Raw genomic sequence first — 13,483 nt, forward strand, 5'->3', positions numbered from 1 at the left:
GTCCAGTTCAAGGAGAGAATACTGTGCAAAAAAAAGCATAAAGATGCCAGCAGCATGAGAATGTTTCTTGGACTATGTGATCAGTTTGATTCAAATAGATCTTGCATATCAGAGAGGAAAAACAGGATTAGAACAAACAATGTTAAAAGGATCCTGAAAGAAAGACAGAGAAATTTAGACTTGAAGGTAAAAAAGATAGGGTGTCTTTTAAGGTCTTAATCATTAAAATGAGAAAATGAATATAGAACAGTGACTCAAGATGATTAATATAGCAGGTATATTCAGAATGTATTAGAAAGGGAGCAGGAAGGCTGATTAGGAGACTACTGGGGTGGTCTAGATACGAAGTGACAGGAGTTTACACTGGGGGAAAGCAGAGGGAGGATAGAAGAGAAGAAAATTGCTGTAAAGAAAGAAGTCAAAGCAACTAGATGTCTCAGTACCTAGTGAGCTGAAAGAACAGAAGTAAAAGCCATCAAAGTATTAGGAGACCAGATGGATAACATTAACAGTCAACTCATTTAACATCTTTCTTCTAAGAGATCTTCAGTCCAAAGAAAAGCACAAATGAGACATATCATCAGCCAGGAACTTTACAAATATAAAATTGTAAACACTGTTTGATGTGGAACTCATTGATGATGGGCACCCTGCCCCATTCACGTTGAAAGTTATATAATACCAGGAATGGGGATACCACTGTTTATTAATAACTAAGATCTGTTCAATGTGTACTATGTACCAGACACTAAGCTAAGTGTTCTGCATAATTTTATTTTATTACCACCACATCTTTATGGTACAAACTAGTGCTGGCTCCATTTTATAGATAAAGAAACCAAAGTTTAGGGGGAAAGTAACTTGCGCAAGGCCATGAGCTAGTAAAATGAAGACACAGAATTTGGCCCTAGGTTACAGGACTCAGGTCCTATGGGAGGAGGTCAGCAGTCCCTGAAATGAACAACTGTGAATTCTCTCCTTTAATCTAGATGGGACCTTGTTACAGCTGGAGCCCCTAAATCTGACTTTGCCTAGTGGTTAACTTCAAGGGTGATGGTGAAAATCCACACTGGTTGTTTGGAGTTAAAGAATTGTATGAGACCAGAATATGCCACCCTAAAATATGCCACCATGTCATCAGGATTATTTTGAGTTGAAGTCAATTGAGAAGAAGCAGGTACAAGAAAAGCTCTCTGACCTCCACCTATTTCCCTAAAGTTTGACATAAAATTTCTTTTTTTTTTTTGTCTTTTTGTGACTGGCCGTACCGCACTCAGCCAGTGAGTGCACCGGCCGTCCTTATATAGGATCCGAACCCTCGGCGGGAGCACTGCTGTGCTCCCAGCGCTGCACTCTCCCGGGTGCGCCACGGGGTCGGCTCTTGACATAAAATTTCAAGGGTGTCTATCCTCCCTTCTCTGTCAGGGAAAACAACGGTTGATCACTGTAGACAACTTTAGAACCTTAGCCTGGAGATGGCACCACAGGAATCTACATAACAAACTGTACTAACTAGCCTTCATCTACCATTTATTTGCTTCCTGCAATTTGACCCTTCTGGAGACTCAAAGTCCTTTTCCTTTATCTTCGTCACTTCTAATAAAAATTCATTGTTCTTTGTTGAATATGCTACTTAAGATGGGGTTCTAAAGCCACCTCTTTGAGAATTACTCATTCCCTGGGTACCGCCCATGTATATGTGAAATATACATGTTAAACTTCAGTTTGTTTTTCTCTTGTTAATCTGTCTTCTGTTACAGGGGCTCCAGGCAATGAACCTAAAATGGGTAAAAGAAAAAATTATTATCCCTTCCCTGTAGAATAAATCCAGTTGAACGAGCCATACCATAATTGTCTTTCAGGGGATCATTTTGCCCTGTAAAAGTTGTTCTACCAGAGAGAAAGAGCAAATCTGCCAGGCCGTCCTCGTGGTGCATCTTAAAGGGATCTAGAATAAAGAAGGAATCCAAAACTCATTCCCAGTAAATGCAACTAGAAATATTAACATTTCTTATTATCCTCTGAATACAATTAGTTAAATGTGTGTTGTGAATAGTAAATTGAGATCATATGTGACTCCTCATGGTAAGGAATCAATAAATATTCCCTAATTCATTTGTTATGGTTAATAATATGTAATCCCTTACTCTCTAAGATTTATCTAAATTGGACAGCCAACAAATGTATAAAACTAAAAGGACAACTAATGCTCAACTCTATAACATACTGTACTAAGGGGTCAAAGTATAGAGAAAAGTAGAATTGCAATTTATATTTACATAATAGACATTCATTTTAATTTATTAAAAAAAAAAAAAAGGACAGCCAGAGCCAGAACAATAAAAAAAATTTTTTAAATAAAAAAAGGGGCTTCCAGTCAAGATGGTGGAATAGATGGTCCCCAGCGTCACTCTCTTCCACAAATCAACCAATTTACAAATATAAAAAAGCAACAACAGCCAAGCTGGGGCCACTAGAGCTCAGGGGAAGAGGAGAGACCTACAGAGTACATGAAGGTAGAAGCCACGATGAGAGAAAGAAAAAAATACTCTGACCATTTTGGGCTGTAGCTGCTTTAAGGCTGAAGCTACTGAGCGCACAGAGCAAGAGTCAGCAAAAAACCACAGCTGTGCCCTTCGGATGGATTTACTTGGAGTTGGCAGGAGAGAAGAGGGCCTTTGTGGCCCCCGGGCCAGCAAGACCACTAATAGGGATCCCATGGACCCACAAAGGAGTGAGGAGCCACATCAACTGAAAAAAAGGAGCCACTCAGAGGCCGGTGAGGCATCACAAGGGACCAGCATATGGCCCGTCCCACGTGAAGTGTTTGGAGTGCAGGCAGTGGGGGAGACGGGCCATCAGGGGAACGCTGGGGTACAGCAAGGACAGCTGATCTGCACAACCCTCTCAGTGAAGGACCACTCAGAGGAGACTGGTCAGGAATATAGAATTGCATGGGGTGCAGTTTGATGAAAAGACTCAGGCCCAGATCAGAATTTCTACACAACCCAGGTGCACCAGGTCTCTGGAGAGCTGGAAGTACCTATAAAGTCAACCATTAAAACCTGAGCTGCACAAAAAGCCTTCCCGAGGGAATAAGCAGCAAAGCATCAATTTAGCTAAACCATGCAGCTCAAGTACTGGTCCCCACAGAAGTTCCCCCATTTTAGAAGTAAGCAAGGGACAAAAAATTAGTTCTGGGGACCCCCCCCCCACAACCAGGCACACCACCAGTGCCTTGGGGCTGCCCAGGGACCTGAGGCATGGAACCAGGGACCCCACAACCAGGCACATTGCCAGTGCCAAGGAGCATGCCAAAAACATCACCTCCATGTGGGTGGCCCACCACAATAACCATGGCTGCTGCAAAAGTGGCTAGATGTCACAACCACCACACAGATGGTCTGCCAGCCACTAGAGGGCATTGACACAAGGAGCGTCACCAGCAGAGACCAAAGAAAAGAAGAGGATCTCTCTCTGCACAAAGCCCATTCCAGAGTGACAGAAGCAGCATCTGCTCTATGATAATATTGGGGGAACTGAACACACCTCTCAGCTTTGGACAGATCATCTAGGCAGCAAATCAACAGAGTAACCATTACTCTTTCAGAAGGAGAGAAGAAATCTAGGGTTATCAGAGGTGGGAGTGGGGAGGGAGAGGGGGACAGGGAGAGATTGGACAAGGGGCATAAAGAATAAGTACGATTTGTAACAATATACATGCTAGTGATATTGATTTGATCAACATATGTGAATGTTGAACCCCAAAATACATATCATCAAGTATGATTCAATAAAAATTTTTTTTTAAAAGTAGAGAGATGGGGCCGAGCCCGTGGCGCACTCAGTAGAGTGCTGCGCTGGGAGCGCGGCGACGCTCCCGCCGCGGGTTCGGATCCTATATAGGAATGACCGGTGCACTCACTGGCTGAGTGCCGGTCACGAAAAACGACAAAAAAAAAAAAAAAAAAGAGAGATGAAGTAAACGAAATCAATAATAATTATATACTTTTGTTAAGGTCAGAAAAAGGACGGTTTTTGTATTCATTGAGATGATCTGTATATATTAATCATTTAAGGATTTGTACTATTTAAGGTTATGTGCATACTGTAATTTGATAAGTGATTTCACATTTGTGATTTTAAGTTGAACTTATTAGAGAACTGGGTCAAGTTGGTAAACACTATTATTAGTCTCTTTAAGAGAATTCACTATTACAATTTTGATTTTTTAGATTTTTGAGAGTTGTTTATGCACCAGAGAGATTTTGCTTCTTAGTTCAGAAAATAAAGTCTAGCAACTTTGTAAATTCAGATTAAAATGCTTAAGGAAATTTAGGTAAATTTATAAATGGACTGGTTGTTCAAGGTACTTAAGTTTGCTCAAGTGGAGTTGATAATTTATCTATGAGCCCTTTTGAAAGTGATGGCTAAAAGTTACTAGATTTATGAATGAAATCATATTTCTGAGCTAAACTGAAAGGCTTAAGGAAAACTACCTTTTTAAAAATTTGCAACTTTAATAAATGTAATATTTGAAAATTCAAAAAAAAGAAGATATTAATTTGTGTGTATTTTATCTCATATCTCATCAATGTATTAAATACACTGGCTCTCATCAAAAAATAAAAAAATAATAAATAAAATAAAGGTAAAAAAAGGAAATTTTCACCTCATGTAGACATCATGAAGAAAACTTCATTTTAAAGGCAAGGGAGTTGTCTGGTATCCTGAAACAAGTAATAAACTCTACACTCACAAGCTGGCATGCATAAAGGGACTGAAAACATGAGGTCTCAAAACATGAAGTAAACTCTTTGTGCTTTCTTACATGAAAAAGGCAAAGCTTGTCAGGCCAAGCAAGAATTCTGCCTTCTAAGGAAGCCTTCTCAAAATAGAGCGTACATCTCAATTACTCCGAAGGCCAGTTAAAATAAAGATTGCTGGATCCTGAGAATCTGCATTTCTAATTAGTTCCTTGGTGAGGCTAATGAACCACTCGTTAAGGCACTTCAGTTGTCAGAGGCAACAGGATGAAAGGCCAGGTTTTGAGAGAATGTTCATTTCTGGCGCGGAGGCAGCTATACTACCCTCTTTTTGTAAGGGATTTCAAGATGAGGGGAGACCACCACAATGGAGAGTGTGAACAAGCAGAAAGCAAGAATTGAAAAACTGCTGGGGATAGAGGAGGCCTGAATGCTACTTCTTCAGAACAACAGGGGAGCTGGAATACAAGAACAATTATGAACATTCATTCTCCCCAGTTCTACATGGTTTAGGGTAGCTGCTGCTTGCTCAGCCTCTCACAATTCCCCTGAAGTAAAACAGAATGCTTAAAGCATCAAACAGATTAAGTGCTGTATGGTTTGCACGTTTAGCAATTGGAGATTGCTAAATCACATGTAAAAATGGATGACTTCTACAAGGTTCAGTCATTTATTCATTAATTTTTTACTAGGTGCTTACCATGTGGCAGACCTGCTATGCTCTAAAAACCCAAGATGTACAATGTCAGGGGTGGGAACATTTAGCAGAGGGAATATTTTCATTGTACTAAAGGAATATCTTCACTTGACAAACACTAAAGCTGAAAAACAAGGAACTGAGCAGTTGGGGGACAGAGGATTTTATCTACATTCCCTCTCATCCAATCTCACAGTTTAAAACTCCATCTACAGGTTGATGACATTCAAATGTATATATACAGCCCTCTAGACCTCTCCAATTATTTCCGGTCTTTTAAATCAAATTACTAACTCTTAATGTATAGAATAAAGCCCAAATGTAACATGTTTCCTAAATCTACTCCTCACACAGTCTTCCTATCTCTAATGGCATTCTATCCTTCTTTTTGACCCAAACCTTGGAGTCATCCTTGACCTCTCACACACCACATCCAGTCCACCAGAAAATCCAGTGGACTTGACCTTTAAAGTGTTCCCCAGAATCTGACCATTTCTTTCCCATCTCCACTGATTAGGGGGGGTCTCACAAGATTGTAGTTAAGCCATTGGTCAGGGATGTGGTTATCTGAAGACTTGACTCGGGCTGGAGAACCTGCCTGGAAGACAGCTTATTCACATGGGTCCCGAGAATCTGCAGGTGACTAGAGGTTTCTGTTCCCCTCCCATGTGTGTCTCTCCACAGCTGCTGGCTTTCCCAATGGTGAGCAAACCCAGACTGACCAAGACAGAAGTTGCAATGTTTTGTATAACCTAATCTTAGAAATTACATACCATTATCTCTGACATCTATTTGATTGATCACACTGACTAAGCCTGGTACCACATGGGAGGTGACTGCATAGGGCATGGATACCAGTAGACAGGGATCACTGGGTGCTATTTTGGTGGCTGGCTACCACCCTTGACTTTCAGGACATTAAACTCTCCCCGGTTTTCTCTTACTTCATTCCTCTTTAGTCATCTTTGCTGTCTCCTCTTCTTCCTGATTTGAATTAATAATTAAAAACTACTCATGAAGAAAAGCCCTGGCAAGACAGTTTGGCCAGTGAATTCTATCAAATACTTAAAGAAGAATTAAAACCCATTCTTCTCAAACTCTTCTGAAAAAATAAAAGAGGAGAGAACACATCCAAACTGATTTTGAGACCAATATTACCATAAACAAAGTCATCACAAGAAAAGAAAATTATAGACCATTATCTCTTTAAATATGGCTTCAAAAATTCTCAACAAAGGTTCATAAGTGTGTCAACATATAAAAAAATTATACACTGGGCTAGCCAGTTAGCTCAGTTGGTTAGAGCTCAGTGTTATAACACCAAGGTCAAGGATTCAGATCCCCGTACTGGCCAGCTGCCAAAAACAATATGAAACAAAACAAACAAACAAAAATTATACACCACAGATAGCCACACCAGCCAGCCACCAAAAAAAAAAAGAAAGAAAGAAAGAAATTATACACTATGACCAACTGGGATGTATCCCAGGAATGCAAGGTTGGTTTAATATCCAAAAATCAATTAATACCTATCAACAGATTAAAAAATAAAACCATATGATCATCCCAACAGATGCAGAAATACTATCTGACAAAATCCAACATCCTTTCATAATAAAAACACTCAACAAATTAGAAATAGAAGGGAATTTTCTTAAACAGATTTACAAACATCCTCAGCTAACATCATACTTAATGGTGAAAGACTGGATGATTTCCCCCTAGAAATAGGGAACAAAGCAAAGATGACTACTCTCACCACCTCTATTCAACATTGTACTAAAGGTTCTAGCCAGGGCAATTAGGCAAGAAAAAGTAATAAAAGGCATCCAAATTAGAAATGAAGAAGTAAAACTAAATCTGCAGATGAAATGATATTGCACATAGGAAATCATTAGGAATCCACTAAAAAACTATTAGACCTAATAAATTAGTTTAGCAAGGTTGAAAAATATAAAATCAATAAATAAAACTCAGTTATATTTCTATACACTTGCAATGAACAATTCAAAAATGAAAGTAGAAAAACAATTACATTTCACAGCATCAAAAAGAATGAAATACTAGGAACAAATTTAACAAAGAAGGTGTAAAACTTATATTCTGACAACTACAAAATATTGTTGAAAGAAATAAAACATAAATGGGAAAACATTACATGTTCATGGATCAGAAGATTTAATATTGTTAAGATGGCAATACTCCCCAAACTGATCTACAGAGTCAATGCAATTCCTATCAGAATCCCAGCTGACTTCCTTGTAGAAATTGACAAGCTGCATCTAAGATTCACAAGGAATGACAAAAGACTCAGAATAGTCAAAACAATCTTGAAAGAAGAACAAAGACACACTTCCCAACTGTAAAACTTGCCACAAAGCAACAATAATCACGACAGTGTAGTACTAGCATAAGGACAGACATACAAATCAATAGATCCAAACTAAGATTTGAGAAACAAAACCATTTGTGCATTGTTAACAGATTTTCAACAAGGGTGCCAAGACCACTCAATAGGGAAAGAATAGTCTTTGCAAAAAATGGAGCTGGGAAAATGGATATTCACATGCAAAAGAACAAATCTAGACCCATACCTCTCACCACATAAAAATTTACTTAAAATGGATCAAAGACCTAAATGTAAGAGCTAAAACTATAAAATTTTTAGTACAAAACATATGGATAAACCTTCATGAACTTGGATTTGGCAACAGATTCTTAGATACGACACCAAATGCATGAGCAACAAAAGAAAAGACAGATAAATTGGACTTAATCAAAATTAAAAATTTTTATGCATCAAAGGATACTATCAAGAAAGTTAGAAGACAACCCACAGAATGGGAGAAAATATTTGCAAATCATAAATCTGATCAGGTTCTAGAATATTAGGCAGAATTAGGTAAGAAACAGATAATATGTATATAAAGGCTTTAGCACTGTGCTTGACCAAAACAGGCACACATCAAATGATGCTATTATTACTGTAATAATTCCTTTTGGAAGAATTAAGGTTCTAAGGTACTACTGATCCTTTGGTCTGATCCTTTAGTCTTCAATGGATATGAATTTCAGATAATTTATTCAAAACAGATTTTGAGAGGAGAAAACTAGAGGGCATTAAGTGCCTCAGAAGAAAGGATAAACAGAGAAGAAAAAGGGTCAACTGAATGCTCACAGGAAATAATTATACCTTGCTTGTACTTTAAAAGCTATATTTAGGCTAAAATGTTTTATCTGAGTGTGGCTGAGGCTTTTTCATACTTATGTCATAGCTCACATTCAGCAGTCACAGCAAACCTGCACTTACCAGTCTGGATAGGATTCACCACTTGCTCAGGCTGGAAACATAAGTTTGTATCTTCTGGCCAGTTCTGGCTGTTCTGATATTCCTGGTAGGCCATTTTCTCTTCAAGGAATTCAGTTGGAGAGCCTTAAAATAAAGACATAAACAAAAGTCACAAGGTATCACTGTTCTCTCCTCACTGGAGTGGCATTTCTACAAAGTACTATAGCTAGCACAAATATAATCCAATCATATCTAGCTAGTGCCTTTCGAGAAAACTTTTTTTTTTTTAAATTTAAAGAGAGAAGGAAATAATCAAAGTACTAGAAGATAAGGTTGTTACTGAGGTCACACTTCAGAGTGACTTCTGGTTATGCACGCATGAAGAGGTTGGTGATTTCTTTCCACAAAATAAAAAGTAAAAAATTGGATAAAATTATCAAAAGCAACCATTTCAGGGCAAAGGAATTCAAAAAAAGGCAGACCTAAGTAAATGGAAAGATATACCATGTTCTGAATGGAACATGTTATATTCAATATTGTTAAGATGGCAATTCTTAAAACTGACTAATAGATTCAAGGCAATTACAATTAAAATCCTAGTAGAATTTTTTTTATGACATCAACAAGCTCATTCCATAAATTATATGGAAAAGTAAAAACCTAGAATAGCCCAGACAATTTTGAAGAAAAACAAAGCTGGAGGACTTATATTACCTGGTTTCAAAAGTTACTATAAAGGTACCAATTCAGTGTGGTACTTACCACACACATAAATAAATGCAAGAGAATAGAGTTCAGAAAGAAATCTAAACAGTTCTGGTCAATTGGTTTTCAACAAAGGTGCCAATATAACTCAAAAGAGAAAGGACAGTTTTTTTCAACATATGTTGCAGAAACAATTAGACTTCACACAATTATGTAAAAGTTAACTCCAAAAACGATCAAAGACCTAAATATGAGTTAAAACTTAAAAAACCTGTAAAATAAGATAGGAGAAAAATCTGTGAACTTGGATTAGGCAAAGATTTCTTAGACATGTCACCGAAAGCACTATCCATAAAAGAAAAAAATGGATGAATTGGACATCATCAAAATTCAAAACTTTTGCTTTTCAAAGATACCATTAAGATGATGAAAAATGAAGCCACAGATGTGAAGAAATTATTTGCAAATCATAAAATCTGATAAAGAACTTCTATGCAGAAGAGATTGGAATGTCTTTCAACACAATTATACAATTGGGTTGGTCAGTTAGCTCAGTAGGTTAGAATGCAGTGTTATAACACCAGGCTTCAGGGTTCAGACCCCTGTACTGGCCAACTCCCCAAAAAATAAAACAAAAGCCAAACAACAACAACAAAAAATTATGAGATAACTCAATTTAAAAATGGGTAAAATATTTCAGCAGACATTTCACCAAAGAAAGTACACAATGGGAAATGTGCACATAAAAGAAGCTCATCATCATTAGTCTAGGCAAATGCAAATTAAAACCACATTGAGATGCCACTACATAACCATTAAAACAGCTATAATCAAAAAGACTGGGGCCGACCCCGTGGCTCACTCGGGAGAGTGCAGCGCTGGGAGTGCAGCGGCGCTCCCGCCGTGGGTTCGGATCCTGTATAGGGATGGCCGGTGAGCTCACTGGCTGAGCGCGGTGCGGGCGACACCAAGCCAAGGGTTGTGATCCCCTTACCGGTCACAGAAAGAAAAAGAAAAAAAAAAAAAGACCGATGATAGCAGGAGTTTGTAAGGATGTGGAGAAACTGGAAACCTCTTACATTCCTGATGGGAATATACAACGGTACAGCTACTTTGGAAAACAGTTTGATTTCCTTTTATTTATTTTTTCATAACAACTTTATTGCAACATAATTCATACCATAAAATTCATCCTTGTACAGCTGCCAAAAAAAAAGATCACCACTATAAAGTGTAGAATTCAATGGTTTTTATTATATTCATAGAGTTATACAACCATCACTACTAGGTAATTTCAGAACATTTTCTTCACCCCCCAAAATAAACCCCATACCCATTCCCCTTTCCCACTTCCCCTCAGCCCCTGGCAAACACTAATCTACTTTCTTTTTCAATGGATTTGCCTATTCTAGATAGTTCATATAAATGTAGTCATACAATATGTGGTCTTTTGTGACTGGCTTCTTTCACTTAGTATGTTTTCAAGGTTTATGTATGTTGTAGCATGTATCAGAACTTCATTCCTTTTTATAGCCAAATAACATTCCATTGTGTATATAAACTACACTCCGTTTATCCATTTATCAGTTGACATTTCGTTGTTACTTTTTGGCTATTGTGAATAATGCTGCTATGAACATTCATGTACAGGTTTTTGTATGGACATCTGTTTTCAGTTCTCTTGGACATATGCCTAAGAGTAGAACTGCTGTGTCACATAGCAACTTAAATTTTTAACATTTTGAGTAACTGCCAAACTGTTTTCCAAAGTGGCTGTATCGTTTCACAATCACAACAGCAATATATGAAGCTCCAATTTCTCCAAATCTTCACCAACACCTGTTATTGTCTGTCATTTTTATTTTAGCCATCCTAGATATGGGTGTGAAATGGTATCTCACTGTGGTTTTGGTTTCTATTTCCCTAATGACTAATGATGTTAAGCATCTTTTCCTGTGTTTATCAGCTACTTGTATGTTTTCTTTGAAGATATCTATTTAAATTCTTTACCCATTTTTTAATCAGAGTATTTGTCTTTTTATTATTGAGACATAAGACTGACTTTCCTGATGTTGTGCTTGCAGCACAAAAGCTTTTAATTTTGATGAAGTCCAATTCATTACTTTTCTAATGTCCCTTACGCTTCTGGTATCATATCTAAGAAACCATTGACTAATCCAAGGTCACAAAGACTAACGGCTATGTTTTCTTCTAAGAGTTTTATACTTTTACCTCTTCCATTTAGGTCTATGATCCATTTTGAGGTAATTTTTAAATATGGTATATTATTCTTTGGCATATAGATATCAAGTTGTGTCAGCACTATTTATTGAAAAGACTATTCTTTCCCCATTGATTTGTCCTGGCACTCTTGTGGAAACATGTTTCTGGACTTTGACAGTTTCTTATAATGTTAAACATAGACTTACCATATGACCCAGCAATTGCACTCTTAGGTATCTACCCACGAGAAATGAAAATACATGTCTATATAAAGAATAATACACGAACGTTCACAGCAGCATTATTCATAATAGCTAAAAGTTGGAAACAACTCAATGTTTATAAAAAAAATGTGGTGTATATATATATATACAGTGGAATATTATTCAGCTGTAAACAGGAATGAACAACTGATAAATACTACAACATGGATGAACCTCAAAAGCATTAAGCTAAGTGAGGAAAGCAAGACACAAAATACTGTATATTGTATGATTCCATTTATATGAAATTTCTAGAAAAGATAAATCTATAAAGACAGGAAGCAGATCAGTGGTGGCTTGATGCTGTAGGTTAGAAAGGAGATTGACTTTGTGTTTTTTTTCTTATTGTTTTGGTTTGGGTTTTTTTGACAGCTGGCCAGTACGGGGATCCAAACCCTTGACCTTGGTGTTATCAGCATCACGCTGTAACCGAGTGAGCTAACCCAGCCAGCCCAGGATTGACTTTGTAAATGGTCTCAAGGGAACTTTTAGGGTGATTAAAAAATGTTCTATAGGCAGACCTGCAACCTGGAGCAACTTGGAGGTGGTGAATAATAGCTCTTCAAGTCTCTGATAAAAAATGGCCTCCAATAAAACTACATTGCAAAAAACGGGAAACAGAATGGAAAAAGTAAAAAAAGTTGAAGATGCAGAGCCTGAAGAATTTGTGGTGGAAAAAGTACTGGACCAACATATAGTGAATGGGACGGTGGAGTATTTCCTCAAGTGGAAGGGATTTACAGATGCTGACAATACTTAGGAACCTGAAGAAAATTTAGATTGTCCAGAGTTAACTGAAGCATTTCTTAATTCTCAAAAAGCTGGTAAAGAAAAAGACTGTATGAAAAGAAAATCTTTATCTGACAGTGAATCAGATGATAGCAAATCAAAGAAGAAAAGAGATGCTGCTGGCAAACCAAGAGACTTTGCCAGAGGCCTTGATCCTGAAATAATTGGTGCCACAGACAGCAGGGGGAATTGATGTTTCTCATGAAATGGAAAGATTCAGATGAGGCAGACTTGGTGCTGGCAAAAGAGGCAAATATGAAGTGTCCTCAAATTGTAATTGCTTTAGGGCCAGCCCGTGGCTCACTTGGGAGAGTGTGGTGCCGATAACACCAAGGCCATGGGTTCGGATCCCTATATAGGGATGGCTGGTTTGCTCAGTTCGGAGAGCGTGGTGTTAACAATACCAAGTCAAGGGTTAAGATCCCCTTACCAGTCATCTTTAAAAAAAAAAAAAAAATTGTAATTGCTTTTTATGAAGAGAGACTAACTTGGCATTGTTGTCCAGAAAATGAGGCTCATAATTGTTTGCACTGCTTTATATATAAAAATCCGGGTCTTAGTTTTTGATTTACTAGTGTGAAGAAATAACTACATTCTAATGAAAATCAAGTTTGATATGTTCATTTTCAAAGTAGTACTGGGGGAGTTTTCGAGTTCTTTTGCATCAATAGCACTGGTTACTTTCAACAAATAAATAAAAGCTTTCTGTAGTTGCCTCCTTTATCAGAAAAGAACATTTGATACCATGGTA

At 37.6% G+C, this 13,483-nt stretch overlaps 1 protein-coding gene and 1 pseudogene across 19 annotated transcripts in view; one reads left to right on the top strand and one right to left on the bottom strand.

Annotated features, from left to right (window-relative positions):
- Positions 1-13,483, bottom strand: part of MAP4 (microtubule associated protein 4) — a 191,962-nt gene that overhangs the window by 54,577 nt on the left and 123,902 nt on the right. For 14 of the 19 annotated variants that reach the window (XM_063114728.1, XM_063114731.1, XM_063114730.1 and 11 more), the window contains exons 4-5: positions 8,774-8,896; positions 1,847-1,948 (exon numbers count right to left, since the gene is read on the bottom strand). In XM_063114728.1, coding sequence (XP_062970798.1) covers positions 1,847-1,948; positions 8,774-8,896 — 225 coding nt within the window. The remainder of the gene's footprint in view (positions 1-1,846; positions 1,949-8,773; positions 8,897-13,483) is intronic. The other 5 variants (XM_063114735.1, XM_063114719.1, XM_063114733.1 and 2 more) reach the window with 1 other exon arrangement.
- Positions 12,524-12,896, top strand: LOC134391283 (chromobox protein homolog 3-like; annotated as a pseudogene).

Source organism: Cynocephalus volans, chromosome 11 (assembly GCF_027409185.1).
Source record: "Cynocephalus volans isolate mCynVol1 chromosome 11, mCynVol1.pri, whole genome shotgun sequence".
NCBI classification, from domain to species: domain Eukaryota; kingdom Metazoa; phylum Chordata; class Mammalia; order Dermoptera; family Cynocephalidae; genus Cynocephalus; species Cynocephalus volans.